At 39.8% G+C, this 23,242-nt stretch overlaps 1 protein-coding gene across 5 annotated transcripts; it reads right to left on the bottom strand.

Annotated features, from left to right (window-relative positions):
* Nucleotides 1-5,544: 5,544 nt before the first annotated feature.
* Nucleotides 5,545-23,157, bottom strand: C14H16orf87 (chromosome 14 C16orf87 homolog). Of its 5 annotated transcripts, none has more exons than XM_062007311.1 (6): nucleotides 23,035-23,157; nucleotides 18,771-18,867; nucleotides 16,047-16,229; nucleotides 9,380-10,267; nucleotides 8,311-8,445; nucleotides 5,545-7,948 (listed from the first exon to the last, which is right to left on the bottom strand). In XM_062007311.1, exons 1-4 carry the CDS (start codon nucleotides 23,098-23,100, stop codon nucleotides 10,149-10,151), a joined length of 465 nt encoding a protein of 154 aa, XP_061863295.1. In that variant the 5' UTR covers nucleotides 23,101-23,157; the 3' UTR covers nucleotides 5,545-7,948; nucleotides 8,311-8,445; nucleotides 9,380-10,148. The 5 variants fall into 5 exon arrangements, with proteins under 5 accessions (XP_061863295.1, XP_061863296.1, XP_061863297.1 ...); XM_062007312.1 differs by having other exon boundaries at nucleotides 10,146-10,267; XM_062007313.1 differs by having other exon boundaries at nucleotides 8,311-8,441; nucleotides 10,146-10,267.
* Between the last annotated feature and the right edge of the window lie 85 nt (nucleotides 23,158-23,242).

Raw genomic sequence — 23,242 nt, 5'->3', positions numbered from 1 at the left:
TGCATTTTGGACAGCATAACACTGTGACAGGCTTTGAGGCAGCACCCCAAGTAACACTCCTGGCATTTGCACAGGGAACACTATCCAGCCCCTCTCAATGGGAGAGGAGACTACCCACATGGGCATCAAGCTCTTAAAGATCACTCTAAACTGTTTTAGTAACAGGTAAATGATTATATGAATTAAAGATCCTTGTTCCAAATCCTAAACCAACCCAAACACTAGAGCTATTCAGATGGTACAGTGATAAATACATTAGTCAGAAGATCCCTAGACTCAGTGGAAGAAAAAAGTACTTTCAATATATATTCGTGACTTTCCAATAGCAGACATAACCATGTTCTTACTCCAGAAGCAATAAAGAGACACTATTACTTAATGTGGCAGCAGAGGCATGTACAGCATGTAAGTGCCATGCTATGAGGGAAAGCTTGCACGACAAAGAGAATCCTTTAGGAAATTTGGCAAGCAGTCCAGAATAAGCAATGCTCAGCCCGCAAGCTTCCATTAGCTGATCTAAATACAGAACTGTAGTGTAAAACAACACCTTCCTGCAGCATTCTCATTAATTAATACTAAGAATATAATTATTATGATGATGAGCTTCACTGACTTCATATTTTCTCCATTTTAGCATCTTATGATGCCGATTCCAGACTGTTTTTTCAGAAGAACATTAAACCAACAAATAAGTGACAACAATGTAACATTCAATTCACAGCAAGGAAATAATCCACTTTCACAAAGTTAAATGTACTGCTGTGGATGGAAAACAGGCAACGGACACAGGGCTATGGTTTCTTTAGTACTAAAAAAAAAAGTCTAGAAGATTTGACATACAAGAGAAAACATAATTTGGTCCCTTGCCCTAAAATACTGAGTGTGAGAAACAAGGAAAGGGCTCACATTGAGTATAGGTATTCCACTATGGGCTTTGTAGATGTCATGAGACAACACTTATAGAATAAATGCTAAGCTTTTCCAAAAATCATCCAACAAATGAAATCAAGATCAAGCTTTTAGAGCAGCTCTTGAAATTTGCTATTCTTAGATTCCAAAAGTCCTCTTTCAAACTGAGGTATTTGACAGCGAAATCAGTGCAATCAAAGGGAAGACCAAGAAAAGGAAAAAGGTAATGCTAAAAGGCTATTAATACTAGCTTCCCCAGACAGCTGCTGACAGAGATGCCAATTCCTGCAAAAACTACTGAGTAAAATGAAGGCAATCAGCATTTCTGAGGTGACTTCTGTCATCTCTCAGCATCAGCCTCCATGAATTAGGAGATGCATTGCTCCACACACACATCTCATTTTCAGGGAATATATAATCTAAACAACTTTCCTTACCTGAAACTGCTAAGATGGCAGTTAATACGGAGTATCTTCCTTCCTGATAATAAGTAAGGAGCAGCCTTAGTCCCTTGGTCTATTTCTTTCACACAGTTACTAAATTACTGAAGTATTTTAGAGCTTCTTTGTCATTAATAGTCATGAGCAGGGAGCTACTAGCACTGATGTCACTCAGTTTAACTCAGCATGACTCTGCCCAGAACATCTACTTGAAGGTTCACAGCTCTCTTCTAAAAGAGATTTCCAAACTCTTCCAATAACTTACCCTTTCATTACGCTTCCATCCATGCAACAAGCTAGAACCAACTGCCAGCATACAGGAGTGTTCCCAGGGAAAAGCACATAGAACAGCAGGCAGAGTACTGGTACCAGAAATGTTCAAGTCCCCTTCAGTATCAGATGAGGACAAGGATTCAGAACTCTGTGAAGACTTTGACTGATGAGACGTTTTCTAAGAGCAGTCAATGCCTGGTTGTCTCTGTGCCAGTATTGGCACATTTCTAGAGCTGCTCCACTCACAATGGATTAGTACTAAAGGCCAGGTCTCAAAGCCTCCCCACCTCATTAATATTCATTTTATATTTGTAATCCCATTTACACAAGGACTTATCTCCAAGGTTAGAAGCCTCATAAATTATATTCCATTTTTAAACCTGCAGTTTTCACTGTCATCGTTTCAAGAGGAAAACACTAGCAGAGACAGCTTTAAAATAATAGTATCTAAAGCCCTGCTTTAACTTTATTAGCCTACAAAAATTTGCACTACAACAAATTCTGCCTGCAAAGCACAAACACAATTGTCAGCAGATTTTCATTCTTTCATTATTCTACATTTGTACCAGCTGCCAAAGTGGGTGGGTATGTCTGCAGCTGAATACACTCACAAAAGGCAACTTACCTAGGGAAGGCTTCAAAAATAGCCACACCCACCACAAAAAAAAACCAACCCACATTAAGAGACCAAGTGACTCAGTGTCTACTCTGTCTCCTGGCAAGCATGGGTAGATAATTTTGCATTCAAAGTGTACCACATTACATAGCAAACCTCACTTAGAGAGGCATAGAAATGGTCCAAAGGAGAAGAGATTCAAGCTTTCTCTGTAAGGATGGGGGCCAATTTTGGGATAGTATCTTTTTCTTCTGTATAGCACAGAGCCCTGTTACACAGGTCTACCCTAGACACAGCAGCAGTCTGGGGTGCTGAAGCAGACAGTACCTGCATCTTTCTAGTCTCCACTACTGGAAGAATGAACAGTCAGAGTAAGATGAATTTTTGTAGTTTTACCTTACTCTCACTTGCAAAGCATCTGTTGTAACACATTTACTGTTAACAGCCTGTTAGTTTTTAACACAGAAAGGTAACCTTTTGCAAAAACCTGAAACCGTAAGAATTTTACATCATTCCTTCATCTGTCTTCATAGAAGCCTACAGCAAGAAGAGCAGATCAAGCATGTTTCCCAGAAGATGGGATGAGTAGACAGTAACGTGTGTGGGATGAGAGATTTCTATCAAGTTCCTACTTCACAAATGCACTATTCTGTACTTTTTAATTCAGAATTAAACTCACATCCTCTCCTCCACTCTGAGGCAGCCACAAAACATAGTTGGCAATTGCAACCTCTCATTTCAGTGGTCCCATTAACTATAAAAGACATAATTTCTGTGAGCAACCCCCATAATGTACATAGGCAGCACCAAAATTACCTGTTCAATGAACATACATGTGGAAATCAGATTTATAGGATCCTCTACATTCAAGATTGAAGTACAGAAGTATTTTAGATGTATTTTAACTTTGGCAGTCTGGATTTCTGACTTTTTTGTGTGTACATGTCTTTAAATTAGTGTCCACTAACCTTCTTTACAAGATGTTTCTTCCTTTATGAACCTGGTCTGAAAAACAAGGATAAACCTCTCAATCCCAGTCTCAGTGGTGGTGAGGGATCTTTTTCATCTTCCACACCATGTTTGAATCCGTTTTCCACCAGAAATGCCCAGTAAACTCACCAGTAAGGATACACATAGGGAAGCTCAAACAACACAGGGGAAAAAAATAGCTTCTAGAGAATTCGTTTCTCAAACCCCCTCATTTTTAGGTGAAAAATGCTCAACTCTGAGAACAGCTTGAGTAGCAGTATCCTTACTCCTACAAATCCAGCATCTCTCCAGTCTCCTCTCCCATGTTCTCCAAACTGCCCCTCACATCTCCAGAAAACTGAAACACGTGCACTGCATTCTCCACCTTGATAGGTCTTCACATCTCTCTCCCAACAGCCTTAAACTCATCTTTAACTCTCCTCATTACACTCATCTTCATTCTCTAGCTAAAACTAGCTTCTTTTTTCTACCCTCACCATTCCTAGCTTGGTCATTCTGGTCTGTGCCTTCTCCTCATGTCTGGAGTGAGCTGAAATTACTTTTCTCCCTATGCTATATAAGGAAACTCCACTGCAGCTGTAACACTGGCTAACAATGAGAACTGCATGCCTGAAATCCTTGAAATTGAGATTAATGTAATCATCATATAATAACAGTCAGTCACTGCTTTAAGTCATTGTGCTTGTGAGTATTACTGCAGCCATAGACAGTGCAAGCTGACAAAACCCCTTAAGATGTCATAGCTTGATCAGCAAGGCAGCAGTAGTAAATTGACAAGCAGCAAATAATCTCAGAAATCAATCCAATATAATCTCAACCCACTTGTTAGTCTCACACAGTGTCTATATTTCATTTTTGTGACTGTCTCAGATTTCCCACATTCAAATAATTAATCTTCTTGTTTCTCAGGAATGCATTTGTAACATAGGCATTCAAATTAGAATGCATCCCCTGCTCTTTTCCATTTGCTGTATTTTTGGCTTTACTGGTAGGAGTAGGGTTGTATTCATTTTGTTTCCAAGTTCTTGTAACACATTAACAACCTAGTAAAGATTTTAAAAGACAAAACATTTTGAGATTTACTTTCCTATGTACTACTGCCATCAGTCTCAAAATCCAAATTGGTGAACAGTATGTTTCTCCTTCCAAACTCTGTACTTCTTTAACCTTTTTTTTTTTTTTTTTACAGCACTACATTTAGATGCATACACAAACTACACATAAACGTGAGCTTCACTGTTGCTAAGTAACTCTGTGCCAGTAGATAGCACTGTGGATGTTGTAAGCAACAGCATCCAAGTTGCCAAGTTCTTAATCTGGTCAGTGCCAAGAAATGCAAGATAAAATAGTTTGGATCAGACTTTCAGTCTTTTTAAAACAGGCATGAGCAACATTGAAAGGAAAATACAATGAGAAGTGACTAGACTCATGAGTAATCCTACCCACAGCAGGACACTTTTTCACCTATCAGGACAGGCAGGCCATTCTTCAGAATGTAGCTATTAGTATTTACCTAAATTGTTCTGTCTTAAAGAACAGAGTTGTGTTACTTTTGATAGGAAGCAATCATTATCCTTCTCTGTTTCAGAAAGCTAAAGTAAAATTATATTTTAACCCTCACTCTGCAGTAACAGTGTTTCCTTAGGGAATATTTACAAACAGGTCTGGCATTTCCAAGTTTATTCATTTAGGTTACACACGAACACTTCCTAGTTTTAATGCAGTCCTCCAGCTGACTGTCTCATACAAAATAAACAGCTATTCTTTTCAAGAGTTTATTACATTCATTCCTTTTCTCTGACTTTTGTCTTTGGTTTGAGACAAAACCTGTGCTGTCTTCAGTACACACTGTATGGTTTCATGAGAGAAGTTTAATACCTAGTGCACCCCTTATGCATGTTATGACAACACTAGATCTAATTCATTAACTATGCTGTTAATAAACTGTATCCCTTTATTTAAATGTCTTTTAATAGATAAGAATTCATTAAAAGATGTTAACTCTATCAACAAACATTACTTTCCAATATATTACAGACTACCATACAGTGCCAGTAAAATCAGTGTTAAGATTTGGCATCATTTACACATTTTATTGAAAAAATCAGAGCTCCTGGTTTAATCTCTTGCTCCAGCTACTTCAGTGACCTTAGACAAAACACCACTGTTGCTGAGGATCAGGATCTGAGGCCCAGACGGTGTACATGGCCGACTCCATCCATGCATCTCATCATTACAAAAGCTCACATGTGCATGCACACACACAAACACACACATTCTACTTTCATAGCTTCTCCAAATAAAGCAACTCTGATCTCAATCTGAACATTTTTCTTTATTAGCAAGATATTTTCAATGAAATATTCACAAGCTGTTTATTCCAAGACAAAACAAAACCCATTGAGACTTGAAAAAATGCCAGACTATTCATGTTTGTTCTCCTAGTATCTGGAACATTCACTGTTCTTAACAGCATTTTGTGGTCTTCAGCACTGTCCAGGATTAAAAATAGTATTTTATTTCTTAACCCTTACAACAAAACTAAAGACTCAGTTATGACAGAGAAATAACACATAATAGGAAACCAAAAATCAGGTTCTATATACAAAGCTAAGAAGTGCCAAGAAAAGCAGCTTGTGGGGGAAGGGATGAAGGTGAGCAAGGGACACCTGATGTTTTCCTGGGGCATATGCTGCATGGTGACACCAAGTGATTCACGAGAACTGTGTTTTGAGCCTGAAATGAATCAACCTCAGTCAAAGTTCATTTTGGTTTTCCTCTGGAGAAAAAACAAAACAAAACAAAAAAACCACACGGATATTCACTTCCACCAGCTTCTGCCTAATAAACTCCTTGTTTTTTACTTAGATGGCACATCACAATCAACTGTTAATGGCTATAAGCAAGGACAGAAAAAAGACCCCCAAATGCTCTAATACATTGATTTACAGACACTTTTAGCTCTGTGAATTCACAATACCTATTAAAATCCTGCAGGGTATTTCTGCAGTGTCTGATCAATCATGAAGCAGCAAAATGGATCATCTTCATCTCAACAGAAAGAAAATAGAATTTAAAAAAAAATAATCAAAAAGCAGTTAGTTAAAATTGAAAACTAATCCAGACCTCTTCAGAACCAAACATTTTAAGAAACCATTTCAATGATAATCTCCCCCTCTGTAAATCCTGCTGCCCAACCACAAGCTGATCATCTGCAAAGTACTCTACAATACCTTGGCCCACCTTAAACATTTTTTCCCCGTCAAGCATAACAGTACTAGAGTGAAACTAACAAGAAAATCAGAGATGTTTGTAAAATTTGATCAAAGGAAACATATATATATATATATATAGGACTTTCACAGGAGGTGAAGAAGTTTCCTTGTTAACTGAATTTTCACAGCCCAAGAGCTAACATCCTACACAAATGATGAAGCCATCTACTTCCAGCACAGATAGGCAGTAAAATCTATTAGCAGCATTTTAAGTTCCCATGTTAGATATTAATGAGTGACATTCTAAAAACCAAGAAATACAACAAAACAAACAAAAAACCCCAACAAAATAAACAATCGTGCAGTGCATTTTCACTGAAAACCAATGCTCTTCGTAGAAACTCTTAACAACGCCTCAACGGGATAGTAACTGTCTTTAGAGTAAGACTGCCATCTAGTAGCAGAAAAGAGTAAATGCACAGATATGTCGAGTTAGAATTTGAACTGTGAATCTGCTTGACGGTCTGAGACGCTATTACAAAGAGCTACAAACACTGCAACCGTAGTTTGTCAGAAAAAAAAGTGGGGGGGAAAGAAAAGGCAGCAAGAGCAACTTGCTAGACGGTGGTTTATTAACAGAAGTGCTCCAGTACAATCCTAAACTATTCAGTTCAAAACACAAAGTTTATCTACTCAGGTCAGTTGTACTGTCAGTATAGAGTTGAAGTGATATTTTTGTGGTGATGACATATTTGATCTTCTTTCAAGCTAGTTAAAAAACCTGCAGCCCAATTCACTTTTTCTGACAGGAGACTTTTTCTATGTGTGAGGTCTCACGGTACAAAACACAGTGAAACAAATTAAGTTAGACAGAGCCACACACATTGAAAGGCGGGACCTAAAACCTTATACTGGAAGCAGAGAGTCACCAAAAACATTTGCATAAACAAGTTCCTAAAGTATTACCATATTTATTCTTGCTTCTTGTAAACGATTCCGTTTCCAAGCAAGTCAGAGCTGCAGTACATAGAATTTTACTCTCTCATCATTTAGCCATCATTGGCTTTATTTCATAGACCAAAAGCAAATACATTTTGAAATCATCATCTACGACGATTTGCCACAAGTGTTTCACCCATTCATCACCTCTAACACACAATGAAAGAGCTCCTGAGACGCCATCACGTTGATGCCCACTTCCTACAATGCAGACACTCTCCAGCTCTGTCACTGAATGCGTTTCAAGAATCGATGTCTTAGCATACTACAGCCACAGTTTGGAAGATGCTGAAGTGTCCTGTCTATATAGGAAAGAATGGCTTGTTTCTCGTCAGTGAGGAAAGGGAGTAGGGAATTTGCTTTGCAAGATCCACTGGCAAAGAATCACTCCCTCCCTAGGGTATCTTGAAGGCCATCTGCTTTTATCAGAGCTTTTTCAAAGAGACTGGAAACCAGCAGGCGAAGGAAAACAGCATGACAACTGGGAAGGAGTTGACAGCAGAGACCTGGGGAAGACAAAGAGAAGTACAAAAGTAGAACTCAACTACTGTTTCAAGAGTCTCCACCAATGAAGGAGAAAATGCTTTTGAGAGGTATGAATGTATTTTTAAGTACTTATCAGAGCAGGCAACAAAGATAAATTCCATTAAGTTAAATAAGTTAAATTAAATCTAAGAACATTCACATCAGTCTTCTGAGGACAACTTTAATTCCATGTACAGGAGCAGAAAGAAATAGGTACCTGGAGGAATGCAGGTTAGAGCACCAAACAGACTGCCTTAGCAGTTCCCTTTATCCCTTCTTAACACAGCAAATCTCACCCTAACAACAGAAGCAACACAAACCTCATGAGTCTTTAATAACTTACCATGTAAATATATCCTCTGTCCTTAAGAGTTACTCATCTGTCCTTACTACTGGTATCTTTGACAGGCTACAGTCTGGAAAGCAGAAGTCTACATGATGTAGGGAAGTAGGTCTTGTATTCACAATTCCTCACTTACTGGAATAAAGACAAATGTGTATTAGTGGTTTAAGTGCATTTCCACACCCATTCTTCTCATCCAGTGTTAAAAACTCCCAATTACTCCTTACGAGTTAAGAATTAAAAACACTTTGCATGTTTCCTGCTTACAAAGCTTGCATCTGATCAGTCCTCTCATGGCTTAACTCAAAACCATCCTAGCTTCTTCCTTCAACAAGTAACTAATAAGCAGTCAGTATTTGATAGCCTAGCTTTACTAATAAAAGTCTTTGCTTCTACTCAAGTGATCACTTTTGTTGCAGAACCTTATTAGGTGGTTCTCACTATTAAAGTACTGTGATACTGAAAAGCATGAGCAATATTGAATACTAGTTGCATTCCCTTCTTAGAAAGCTGTGAATGAAAGGTGACAAAAAGCCAGTGTGTCAGATTTTATGCATGCAATTACCTCCTACATCTCCTCCCTCAGGATTTTACAGGGCTTGAGCTTTTTTCTTTTTTACCTTGCTAAGACAGATCCCCCATATATTTACTGAAGTAAGAATTTTGTCTCAAATTGCACTATACCGCTCTAACAAAGACTACTTTGTTGAATATCTTCCACAAACCCATTTCACAGATTCACACAATGGAAAGGCTTGGAAGGGACCTCTAGAGACTATCTGGTCCAACCCCCTGCTAAAGCAGGTTCTAACAAAACAGCTCATTTTTGCATATTCACATAGATTTTTGCTTTGGTATTTACCAAATAGCAGTCCAATGACAATACTGCTAAGAATTACACCTTGTAAAAGACAAATAAACAAAGACACAGAGTAAGAGGAACAAGCACAGCCTCCTCTTTTGGCAGTACCCTACGAGGATGCCAGCTGCAGATCTACATCTCTGATGCCTGCTTCTCTCCCCGTCCAGTAAATGATGGGACAAGAAAGAGTATGGGAGAAGTACTTACCGGCTAGACAAAGCAGACACCCAGCAAAAAGCTGTTACAAAACAAGTGCTCCACTCTCACACTTCAGGAGTCTGACCCCCAAAAGTATATGTGATTTTTTTAAAAAACAACTTTATGTAATTTTCTACAAAAAAGGGAGTAATTTTCTACAAAAAAATTTGTAAGCAATGTGATGTTGTCAAGTAGAATAAATCCCCCAAATGAAAACCTGGTTTACTTTTCTTCCTATCTGAAATTTTACAAATGCAGATCTGAAGTCATCCCTAGGATGAATAAACCATTTCTTAGAGGATTAAAACCAACACACCTTAAGTATCACACACGTACTTAATTCCCAGTTCAATAAAATATTGGAATATCAATTTATTAAAAAAAGTTATGTCAACTGTACATACATAAACTGCAATATAGCTGAAAAATCTGAAATATATAATTTTAAAGGAAAATCATTTATTTCTGAAAATACTTAAAATATTGCATTTCTGGCAGCAAATCTAAAAGAAGTGCTCTGGAATGGGTGCAGTCTCTCTGTGCATTTGTCTAGCACTTGTCTTCAAGGCATAACACGTCTGCATTCTGATTTTTCATAGAACAATCTTGTGAACACTTTCTTTCTGACTTGTAGAGACAGAATTCGACTTCCAAGAACAGCAGCAGAATTTTAACTATGGTCCTTGCTGGTGCAGACAACACACTTTGCGAGAGTCCACGACACCTTGGCAATATGCTAGCCATTCTGCATATAAATGCATCAGATTGTGCTTACAAGTTACAGAATAAGTCTTTGATTGATAATTTTTCTGTTTATTTCCGCCAAGGCCACTGAAAATACGAAGGCCTTTTCATCTGAAAGGTTAGCGTACATGTCAACTTCCTTCTCTTGCTTCTCTGCAGAGAAAAAAAAAGTCACTATTAGAAGCTTTTTCCATTAACCAAAGTTAATGCAAGTTAATTATGTGGAATGGAGTACTGTAATTGCAAAGTTAGACAATCAACTCCTATGCAGGGAGGGACTGCGAGAGAGGAGGAAGGAATGGAGGCACATGAAGGTGCCAGAAGAACCACAGAATTAGTCATCCAAACACATGACTGAATTTCTGTTCTTCAATGATGGTGAAAGAACGAGTCCTTAACATCAGACTGGTTCCTGACACCAATGAGTGTTCCTCCAGGTTTTTGGGTTTGGGGGTTTTTTTGTTTACATAAACACTTCCCATCCTTGAACAAAAGTTATTTTACAATATCCTCATTCTGACATTTGACCCCTATTTCACATCTAAGTAACAGAAACCCCAGAGTTTAATTAGTGTCCAAGACCAAGAAACAGACACATGGAAGAAGTCAGACTCTATATTCATCACCATGAACACCTTCCATACTGCAGACTTTCGATCTTATCCCCGATATAGAACAATGCTGAGAGTAAGCAAGTGAACGGTTTAGTTCTCTCTGCTGATGCTGGCTTGTTTCAATGCTACCAGACAGCAAGCCATCAAGAAGTTTCCATACTGCAGTGCTCAAATACATCAAGTTACACTATAGCATATGACAAAACTCACAGAACAGTTTGATTCATAAATACCACTTACTCCAGATCATTACTATTTATATCGCAGCTTACTAGTCACAGGTAGCTGACACAACTCGTTAAGGAAAACAAAACAAAAAACCAGCTTTGTCAGCAGAAGACCAGGCCTGCAGACACAGAGGAACACACAAAGCTTTAAGGTTGGTGCCTAGCTGTGGAAAGCCTCTAAGGTCCACAGTGGCATGGACCACACAACACTCATCTGACAGGCCTCTTCATCTCACTAACAGAGACACACACACACACATGCACTCTCTTTTTGCCTACAGCACACTCTGGCTGGCTGCTCCACAAAGATACCCAAATCAGCAATGGGTAAGTGAAAGACAAAGCAGCATTGGGAAATAATGGAAAGCATCACATGGGAAAAAAGATCCCAGCATCTCCTATGTCCACCTACCCATACAGTTATTCCTTCAATGGGCCCACATTCATAATGTTTTTAGGTTTGGCTTCACATCTGTGTTACAGCTATGGACATTGCTCCAACAGACTGCCTCTCTGTGAAGTCTTACATTAAACAACTAAGTGGCAGAAACTGAAAAATCCTTTTAGTGCTGTGTTCTGACTTAACACTGATAAGAAGACACGCAGCAACAAACCCCTCAACTTAAAGACTTCTAAGCAACTTAAATCACACATGAGCTCCCCTTTTCCTACAGATAAAAATGCTTAATGAGGAGCCTGGACACACAAAGATTCATCAGTTTTTAATATGAAAACAAGAAAATTGCTTAGCAAAGCCAGACAAATCAAAGCATGTTTTATATTTGAAATGTAAGTGATTTCTGTTGGTTCCCTGGCTACACAAGACAATATTCTCTAGTATATTGAGTCTGAAATGAAAGCTAAGACACTGAGTTTTTGCTGCAAGTAGAAACTACACGTAGCTCAAGCCAAATCAGTTTCTTTATGTGCACTCAGTCTGGATTGCTCCACTTCCTCCCTCCCACCATTTACAAATTAACAATGCTGGGAGTTGGTTCTGAGCACAGACACTACACACACTGGTTATTCCACATTAACCTTTTATATTTTCCTATCTAAACCCCTCCTCTTTTTTCATACTTCCTGATGCAAATAAATCCAGTTACTGAATACGTCAGTACCCAGCAAAATTAAAAATACTTCCATTCATCTCCTTCCTCCCCTGTTACTGTTAACAGATTATAGGCTTAGAAAAAAATAAAAATCCCAAGTTTCCCTTCCCTTCTGTCCTCCTGAAGTACTGGCATGTTCTGAGAAACTCCAGCTTCAAACAACTGAACTCTTGATATCAAACAGTATCAGCGATTGACACAGGTCTGCAAGCTTTATGTATTCTTTAAGACAAATCTAGTTCTCATCAGTAACTAGAGAAGAGTCTGCACCTGCATGACATTTTCTCATATGCTACTCATAAGACACTGTGGTTTCTACAGACACTATTAAAACGTTCCGCTTCAGTCTTATCAGAAAGTAGTTTTGACTCATTTCTCTATTATTAGCAAAAGACTCTTACAGATTCACAATACTCTTTGTAAGACATTAAAACTACTAAGTCTTTTGTTGTGCAACTAAGATGCTATCTAAGTGAAAATATTCAGCCTTTCTGCAGCATGTCTCACATTCCCAGATCTCCCGCAACCTTCTAGACTCACAGCCCTGAAAACCATGATTATGTTTAAACCAGATATGGACTCTTCCTCTTCAAAGCTTGTGTGGACTCAAAATCCAAAGTTCTGAGAATCACTATCCAAGGTAGTTAAGTTACTTAAAATGTGCACATGGGGCAAACAAATGTATGAGTAACACAATCAGAAATTAGTAGAAAAGGAAAACTTGGATCAAGAAATGTAATACAGCCTAAGGTTTATCAGGATACTGAAATATATACATTTCTTTATGAAGATTCATCCCTTGTTAAGTATCAAATATGCTTTAGATTCCCAGCCACTGAGTCTCACTTGACGATACTCTCTTTCAGAATAACTAACACCACCAACATAGGAGGGGGTTTTTTTTATATAAACATAACCAAGGTTGTTACCCAGATAACAAGGCAGCCTAGGAACTGGTCTAGTTGTGTATCAGTCCCACAGAGTAAAACAAAACACATACCACCATCACCACAACAAAATCAGAATCAAATTATTAGGAAATGTTTCTATTTTCAAAATACGTTGTAGCATTTCTGACAAAGGAATTGACAATTTTGACAAGCCAATGCTACAGGAAGTTCCTAATTTTCAAGATCATCACATGGCTCTGAAACATGTGACAGGAGTATTCTCTGGGTCCCAGCACTCTGCCATATCCCCTGAATCTACGTCAGCTTCCTCTTTCCTCCCCCTCCATCCCTTCTTATTAAATTTGCAGGAAAAAGAGCTTATTTTAAAATCCCTTTTGCTTCTCTTATTCTTCTTCATTGCTTTCAAATCCTGCAGCTCTTTGCCTTAATGTGAGCCAGCCATGAATGATACAAAAGGACTAATGAAAGGCACAAACATAACTGGCAACAAGCGTGCCATGTATGAGAAGAACATAACAAGAAAAGCAGCACAGCTACAGATGTCATGAGTGTCTGTAGGAATAAAATTTTCACAGCTGAGTGGTCTTCAAATGGACAGATTATCTGCTCTTGCATGGTATTATAATTCAGCTGTTCCCTGTCCTCCTGTTTTTCTATCTACAAATGCATTAGGCATTGCAGAAGCCTAAGAGAAGCCAAATGCTTAACAGCTTCACAAGCAGTGACCTCTTCAAGTCTTTAGGGGGGAAGAAGAACAGCACAATCTGTAGCAGCAAGTAATGTGCACCCAAAATATCCTGGAAATGTACAATAGGCAAGGAAATAAGATAACATCTAACACTAAGTGTCTTGCACTATGCTACTTTCCACACTATGCAGACTGATAAAAGGACTGGCAATGAGTCACATAAAAATCACCTTAATTGAAGCATACGCAATGAAGTTGCTTAATACACTTTTACACAATCAAGCAGCAGGTTTGGTAAAGGGATACTATTTCTAAAATTCCCACTAATTACTCCACACATAGTAGTTAGGCAAATTTTATAAGTCATTTGACAAAAGAGAAGTCAATATGAACTTGTTTTATAGTAAGTACTTACAAAATGGTGGGTTCTCTACTGAATTTATTGTGATAGCTCTGACAGTCGTATACGTCAACTTCTGGTTTGTTTTGTTTAAACCTGTCCAATAATCACCACAGTGTTCTACACACATTACAGTCTGATATAACTAGAAAGAAATCAGAAGTAAGTAGACTTAGGACAAGGTCTGCTGTACCGGTGTGAAGCAAAGATATTTACAAAGGGGTGCTAACCCAAGCTCTGTACCAGCTCTGCAGAAGAGGACAAGGAAGAAATAGTAGCCATAGTAAAGGGGACAGTAAGACAGGACAAGATGAAGGCAATCTTCACAAGGGCCATTCAACTTGAAAACATACCACCAAACACCACGAAAATGACACACCACACTTCAATCTTACGTGAAGACCTCACTGTATCTGTACTTCTAGTTTTCTTCCTCAGAGCACTGGTATATTGCCACACTTCAGGATATGCAGCAAGAGGTTAAAAACATTCAGTCTAGTTTTGGATAGGAAAATATCTTCTCTAAATATCCCTCATACTTTCAAATTCTTTCTTTTTGGAGATTATAAACTGCATTAAGAGAATGGATCTTTTCTTTTGATTGCTTAGATTGCTTTCCTCTTGTTTAGGGGACAGGACTTACTTTTATAGGGCAGTCTAAGCAGCTAGCAGAAATTTTCAAAGGAAAGCTGTGTGTAAAGTAGACTGGCAGTAAAATGCCTAGGAATGTTCTGTAAGTGCTAGACAAAGTCTGACTTGGGTCAACAACAAATAGGGAAGCTCTGTATTCTGTGAGGCTACATACATAAATAAGTCACATGCAACAGTGAAGAGATCAGATATTGTTACTGTGTTTCTATTACAGTAAAGCAATCGCCATCCAGAAAACATACAGAAATCAAATTCCATCTCCTCTTTCCAACAGCCAAAGCACTAAAACAACAAAAAAAACCCCAATTTATACTTTGTTTTTATAGGAAAGACATATTAAGAAAGAACAGGTTTACATTAAACATCAGAGACAACAATATTGGTTTCAAAAAGTTGGAAGGTAAAGGAACTCACTGTGCAACACGGATTAACACCCTTTTTTTGTTTACAAATAAGGTGACAGGGGAAAAAACAATTGTATTTCTGAGTTATACCACAGGGTACGCTTGAAGGCTTCAGCAGTTTTAAGAACAAGATCTTCTGAAGATTTACATGAAGTCCTGTTCTTCCCTTCCTATCTGCCTTCCAGCCTTTTAAAGTTCATGCTAAGTTTTGGATTCATTATTCAGGCCTAAAGTTAGTGTCTCTAAAACCACAGATAGCAAAATGCAGTGTCAATAGGCTCTTAGAAAAAACAAAGAAAAAAGGAATCCTAAGTGAGTCACATACTTGAAGGGCTCCAAAGTTACTCTAGTCTCTTTCTGTATAAAGATTAAAAACACCAGGTCACCAAGGAATCTTAATAAGCAAGGAGGTATTCTTTCCTCTAGAGTATTATTCTGTAGAAACACAGAACTAAAATTCAAGTCATAGTAGTGACTCAAGATGCCCATTTTGCTTTGTCCCTTCAAAAACTTTCAAGGAATTTTTTAAGCAATGTAGTCATCCTAATCACATTCTGACAACAGAAATCATTACATTGTTTGTCCTTGTGATACAGAGCAACAGTACATCAAAAAAATGAAACAGAAACAAATCAAAAAACCTACTCAGTACTACAGTCCAATGGCTTTCAACCTACATGTTGAAACTTGATACAGTGGCTAAAAATACAGACTCCGTTCTGAGTAGTTAGTTCCAACCAGACACTGAAACATAAAACCAGTGGTCTCTACAGATGTGAAACAGTCCCTTCCCGTATTAAGAAATAGGTAATGGCCAAACTAGTCTAGTTACTTAAATGGTTAGAATGGTATGAAGGTTTATTGATTAAAAAAAGTCCTCATTTAAAAAGAAAATCCACTAAACATATCTCTCCAGTTCTCATACCTCTTTCTTCCTCGTGCTTTTTGGCTGAGGCACTCTTAGGTCTTCCTCTTCCTCGTCTGCTATGATCTGAATGGCTGTTAGACCTGGATCTTTTTCGGTTTTCTAAGTCTTTATTTACTGCAGAATTTATCTTCTCTCGCTTAACTCTCTCTGTCCGTCTCCTTTTGGCCTCACTCTTGTTTTCTGTGCAAATGAATAGAGATGGTATGACCTAGGGTTGTTTTCATCTTCATTTTTAATTTACTCTTCATGCTTACCCCATCCAATCCCCTTTTTTCTTTAAATCTCTTAGCAAAAGCAGTTAGATGTCTATTCTTTTACAGAACAATTGCAGCTGCATGATAGCCATGCAGAAATTAAATGTGTCAGATGCAGAATGACACTTCTTGACTGCAAGGATCAAGCTTTTCATTACTTCAAATGCATTTTGCAACATGAGTCATTTGCTAGTATATGAAAATGTCATATACTATTCACTGTTTCCCACAATAAAATGGGAAAAAAACCCATACAGATCACAGCCATTAAGACAGCCCATTGCATTTGTTTCCACTAGCCCCATTCCTCCCCCAAAGAGGCTTATTACACAGGCAAGCAGCAAAGTACTTCAGCTTTTGACACTAACAATGAAATCATTCCCACTGCTCACACAGATCAAAATGTTGAGTCAATGCTGCTGTCAGTAAATGCCACATGATACAGCATTCGTGTCCCACCAAATCCAGCCTATGACAAGGCCTGATCATACTGAATGCTGTACAGGTGTGTTGTTTTCCTACATACTAGAGTCAAAAAAAAAGACTATTTACGTAAGTATGGATTAATGAGCTTGGATACTGAAAATAGTACAGTCACCACAGCAACACAGGCTAGAGGCACATTTTTCTGCAGTAGCTGTAAGTATTGAAAATACTGGAATTAAGTTTTCTAAAACAAGTTGCAGCTAGCTTATGAGCACAGTATAGATGTACACAGTCTCCTACTGTATTTTCCTAGGGAACTGGTTTCCTTTTGCTGCAGTGATCCCATTCGTCTTGTACATACACAAGGAACAAATTGAACAGCAGTGCAACTTGTCACTAATGTTAATACAAAAGCTGTATTGCACAGTACCACAAAAAGGTTCAGGTAGCAAGGGACCTCTGGAGACCACCCTGTCCAACCTCTCTGCTCAAGCAGGGCCACCAGGAGACAGTTGCCTGTGACCACATCCAGATGGCTTTTGAGAATCTCCAAGGATGGAGACTCTGCTACCTCTCTGAGCAATCTGTGCTAGTTACTGATCACCCTCAAAGTAAAAGTGTTTTGTGACATTCAGAGGAACAGCCTGTGTTTCAAGTCTGTGCCTGTTGTCTCTTGCTCTGGCACTGGGGACCAATGGAAAGACCCTGGCTCCATCTTCATTTCACCCTCCTTCAGGTATTTATATACATTGATAAGATTCCTCTGAGCCCTCTCTTCTCCAGGCTGAACAGTCCCAGCTTTCTCAGACTTTCTTCAAAGGAAAGACGCTCTAGGCCCTTCATCATCTTCACAGCCCTTCACTGGACACAGCACTCCAGGTGTGACCTCACTGGCACCGACTAGGGGGAAGGATCCCCTCCCCTGACCTGCAGGCAATACTTTGCCCAGAACACCATTGGCTGCCTTTGCTGGCAAAGGCCCACTGCTGGCTCGTGGCCATCCTGCTGTTACCAAGACCCCAGGTCCTTTCCTGGAAAGCTGCTTTCCAGTAGGGTGAGCCCCAGCATATATACTCGTGCATGGGGTCCTTTATCTCCTGGTGCATTGACTACATACAAGGCTGAAAATATAAAAGCTCTGCTCTACCAGATTATGGCCTTCAGCTTCGTTTGGTAACTACTTTATCATTAATACCTTGAGGAGGGGGAAAGAAAATTGACCAACACTTCCAAACTACCGCAGACATTGCTTAACTTCCTCCATCCTGAAGGTTCAGTTACCTAGCATCACGTCATGTAATTCCTACCAGCTGCTAAACTAAAAGGATCCTTCAAAACAGTGATACAAAATACCAAACATTTAGCTTCCATTTTGTAGGCCTGGTAGACAATTTTTTAAAGCAGACATTTTTTCTCTTTTTAAACATCTTCCCTGACAGGTGCTTTTTCTGACTAATTTCTACTAGGACTGGAGGAAGTGACAAAAATGAACACAAGGAGAATGTTAATCATGTCAGAACGCACATTCAGCCATCTTCTTACTGTGCCCATCAACAACAAAAGACATACAAATTAGATACAAAAAAAATACCATTTTAAAATTTAATGCAACCATAGAGAAACAAGACCCACCTGGTTTTAGATTAAACATGTGGTTAACTTTTACATTCAGAAAACCCAGCTTCAATCAGCGTGTACTCTGAAATCTGATCATTTTGACAGCTCCAGACATTTAGCTTCAGAACAGGATTAACAGAAGGCTTTCTGAAAGGAGCTATTTTGCATAGCGACCAATATGCACAGCTAGAATACACACAGAATAAACCCCAATGTCTTTCTTACGCAATAAGACTGAAACCATCAGCTTTTTTTCCCCCCTTGAAATTCAAGAATAAGTAATGTATTCAAAGTCTACCATGCACAGACTCAACGGAAAATGACCTAGCAACAGTTGATTTACACAGAGAAGTAAATTATGCTATCCTTCACATCCAAGAAATGGAGGGAAAGAATTGTTGTCCCATTCTCATCTCTGTATTACCTGTGATGGGTGGTGATCTCTCAGCACGTTTAGCATGCAAGAGTTTTCGACTAATAAATATGTAGCCACAGGGACATGATTTACATGCAACAGGAACCTGAGAAACAAAAGACAAATATTTCAGATCATTTCAAATTATGACAAAATTCCTGTCTGATGAAGAAAAACTAGTAACTTACATTTTGTCCTCAAGAGATACCTCTTACAATTCAGTCTGTACAGCAAACAATGGCCTGTACTATTATACAACTGTATTTAAATGTAGCAAAAACAGGTTCTACTGTGAATCATTCCACAAGTCTCTTCTTCATGCAGTTGTAAGAAATGAAGATGGAAATGTACAGCTGTTGTGACTGCTTTGTACAACAAACCCTTTTCCCCACACTGTCAGGAAAAGGGTGGGGGAAAGCAGAGAGCACTAAAGCAAAGGTGAATTAGAATAGAAATACCATTTCTCTTCAGACCTCTCAAATATCCCCAGCCAAATCAATCAGACATTCCCAGTTTTCCTTCCTTCATTTACTTTGTAAAAAAGAAAATATTACAGAAAATGTGTGAGTTAAAACTGTCAGTACATTCTGAATATATTCCCTTTCGGAAGCATTTGAAAGCAACTCCTTTAGAGAGCAGAAGCAGCTTTAAACAGGAAGCACAATGGAGCCCGAAGCAAAACAGATGCGTTTGTACCACACTCTGCAACAGTATTGTAGACAAGGCTGAGTGGCTACAGAAGGACCTAGTTAATCCAAAATGCAAATAACCTACCACAGCTACTCCAAAGCTGACTGCAAGCTGAAGAGTCTGAGAGACTATTGAGCTTCCCCTGATCAGCTAAGCAGTCGAGAGCACTGTGTTCCCCCACCATAAGACAACATAAAACAAGATGATAAAATTTAGAAATGCCACACTTAAAAGTAAAATGCCAAAAATCTTACTCTGAACAATTAAAAAGTGATACTGATAAATCACAAACCTCATTACCTTCACTTAAAGCCAAGAGCTTTCCAGACCTTTTTAAGCAGTAAGGAATACACCATATTGCTTTGATTAGGTTTAAAATTGAAAACACAAATCAAAGCAAGTTTAAACAGAGATCTGGAAGAGATTAACAGAACACACAGTAAAGTCGAGTCACGTTGAAGCATGACAATGGGGAAAAAAAAGCAGGAGGCAATTTCTCAAATGTAGTTCTCTAAGACAGGTCTCTACAAGTTTGCCAATCTCTACCAAAACAAGCAGCAGCACAGAACCGTAACTAGTGGCTCTGTTTTACCTGACACGAATAAGAGACAAATTCGAATCTTCTACTGGCTATGAAAGAAACTGACAGTTATTACGTGAGTTTGTAAAACGGGAACTTAACTGCTACTCAGAATAAACAAATTATTTTGCTTTCTGTAGTGCATTTTACCTATAAGCTGTTCATAGGGCGAAGTACAGGAGTTAGGCTTTTTATATAGTTTTTATTTAGCTAGAGTAGTAAAAAAAAAAACAAAACCAACACCTCTATCTAGCAGATAGTTTGTCTGTATTAAGGTGAAACAGGAGCTCCACTTAAGTTCATTTTTACACATCTGGGTCTCTCCCAAAACTACATTTATAGGCTCAACCTAAAAAAACTAGTTGGGAAAATCACCCAAGGGGATTGGCGCAGAGATAATATTTTTCAATGAACTTAGCTGTGTTTAACAGAACAATATTGTTCTTGTGTTACAGGTTTGGCATGTAGGTGTGTGCGTCATTTGGGAGGGGGTGGGGGGATTAGGTGGGAAGGGACTTAATCACTGAAACATATCCGTTATCCTTTGAAATCCTACACTGATAACATCCTGTATCATTAAAGTAATATAGTCCTACAAACATTATTCTACTCTCCTAAACAGAATGAGATTCTCATACAAGAAAGTTTACCTGAAGCTAAATTAAGAAAGGATAATTATTTCTTCTGATCAGCTGCAAATACCTTGGGCTCTCTAGTTTAACGGGGATGTGAAAATATAATTAGAAGCCTTCTTTTTTATTTTTAAAAAGTTTACATGGCAACTGCATAACATCTAAGTTACAACAGAAAAATATTAGAAACCTAAAAACTGTTGCTGAATCCTAGGCTCCAATATTTGTGGCTGTATAAATACTTCCATGCGTGCCACTTCGAGCACAGAAATCAGAAACAAATGCAAAGCCCTTGTTTAGGGAAGAATTTAAGAAATGCTAGTACAGGGGACAACCACTTAAAAGACGCACAAGACCTTCCCCAGTCTCTGCAGACAGCTGACTTGTACTGTTTTAGTTTCTTGTCCTCTTGCAAACATTTGGCACAGGAAAACGATGAGCAATACTTGTGCCAGGTCAAGATATGTATGCACATTAATTCCATGTTTGCCACGGAACAATTGCTATCCGGAAATCTACGCTGATGTACGCATATTGTGTTTTAAAGCGCAGAATAAAGTGACAGTTTCAGCATCAGCTTAAAAAAGCCTATGTTTGCTTAGTTGCTCTTCCTATTAGTAGTGGTTTGACATCCACTACATTATTAAAAACACAACTAAAACCAACCCACCACCACTCTCGTATTCAGCTTCTCACTCATTTTCATTTCTTCTTTCACCAACTGAATAACCAGAACTTGGCAGGCTTTTTTTTTTATCTCAGAAATAGTACTTCAGTGACGTGCATAACATGAGCTTTGCAGTGGCTCATCTATTGCTTAAAACATGAAAGGATGCACCCACACTGATTAAGATTCCAAACTGTTCTAGGCTGAGCAAGAAACACTATAAAAATTACACAAGTCGGAACGTGTAATAGAGATTTTTTTTTTTTAAAATCATTTAAGTACGGGAAATTGCATGAGATTATTTTAAATATGGCTAAAACAGTGTATATCAGTCAAGTTTCAGGATCAAATAACAGGAACTTGTTTCTCATGATGACATGTAGCAGCCTCTCCCCCTGCCCTGAGCCTCACAACAGCCTTCTGCAGTGCTGGGCTATTGTTCCCGCAAAGGAGCACTCCCTGCTGTCACAAACTGGCTTGTTTGTAATAGTAACATCCTTACCAACAAAAAGTGTCAATAAAAACAAGCTCGTTAGACTGTAACAGCGAAAAGTCATGTGTTGTTAATGTTTTAAGAAACTCCATTTTGTACATGTACCAGAAGTGCAGCGAGACACGACAGTTCACATATACATTTGCACTACACGACAGAAACTGCAGAGGTCTCGATTTTGGTTTTTCTAAACTACTCCATGAGAGAGCAACACAACTGAAACGCTCTCCCGACTAGCCTTAGGCACATTAGTCATCCAAAGGGCAAAGTGCATCGGATAAATTGCTAGTTCATGATATTTTTAATAAATAGTTACTAAACGACACTAGCACATAAACCTTTCTGTATGTCACACAGAAATCCTTCGGCATAACGTAGCCATTACGCTACTGTGAGAGAGGAGCACGATATTTAATCCACATTCCAAGCAGAAACTGCAAAGGCAACAATCATTTACTTCATATAAACACCGCTTCACAGCAGCACGGAGACAGTTTCATTTTTTCCTCCTCCTCCCTCAAAACTAAACGGCTCAGACGACAGTTTCTTGCACTGATATTGCAAACAGATCATCTGCAGCGGAGGGTATCGAAAAGCGACCACAACCGACAGAGAAAACAGGAAGCACGGCTGCTTGTGTGAAGGCGGGGAGCGGCGGGGCCGCCGGGACAGGCACCCAGCTCGCTGCCTCGGGAGGGGGAAAGGCGGCTGTGAGCGGCCCCTGAACTCCGCCTGGCCCGGCGAAAGGTCCGTGTGGGACCGCGCACATCTCCCGAGCCCTACCGGGGCGAGCCAGAGCGGCGGCGGCAGCGTCGCTGCTCCCCAAGGTGCTGCCGGAGAGCGACGGCGGCTCAGGGCGCTGAAGACCAGAGCTACGCTACGACTCCGGCCTCACCGGCAGCCGCGCCCCGCCGGTGGGGGCTGGCGCCCACCTCCTTCCCTGAGCCTGAACCAGAGCCCCAGCGGCCGAAGCACCTGTGCTCGCTGGGGTGGCCGGCGCGCCCCTCCATCCCAGGGCACCCCGCCGGCCTGTGAGAGCCAACGAGCCCCACTGCGGGCTGGCGGGGCGGGTTCTGCGCCCTGCCTTGGGAAAGACGGCGAATCCAGCACTCCTCCCGCTCGCAGGGGCGCCGTGTCAATCCCGCGGCCACTAATCCCCCTTCCCCGGCAAAGACGGCCGTCGGGGGAAGCGGACCCGGCAGGTACCTCACCTGCTGGTCGCACTCCGGACAGGACTTGGTGGCCATCTTCACTTTCTTGGCCCTGCTCGAGGACATGCTCGCTGCTGCTACCACCGCCGCCTGAGCACCGGCCGGCCGGCCGCCCCGCCCCGCGGCGGCCGCCGCGGAGGGTGGGCGGGAGGCGGGGGCGCGGACCTGAGCCCCGCCCGCCGCCGCGGGCCGCCGACAAAGCAGCCGC

The sequence above is a fragment of the Colius striatus genome, chromosome 14 (assembly GCF_028858725.1).
Source record: "Colius striatus isolate bColStr4 chromosome 14, bColStr4.1.hap1, whole genome shotgun sequence".
Lineage (NCBI taxonomy): Eukaryota > Metazoa > Chordata > Aves > Coliiformes > Coliidae > Colius > Colius striatus.
Note: the sequence above shows the minus strand (reverse complement) of the source record. Positions and strands in the feature narration are given on the sequence as shown.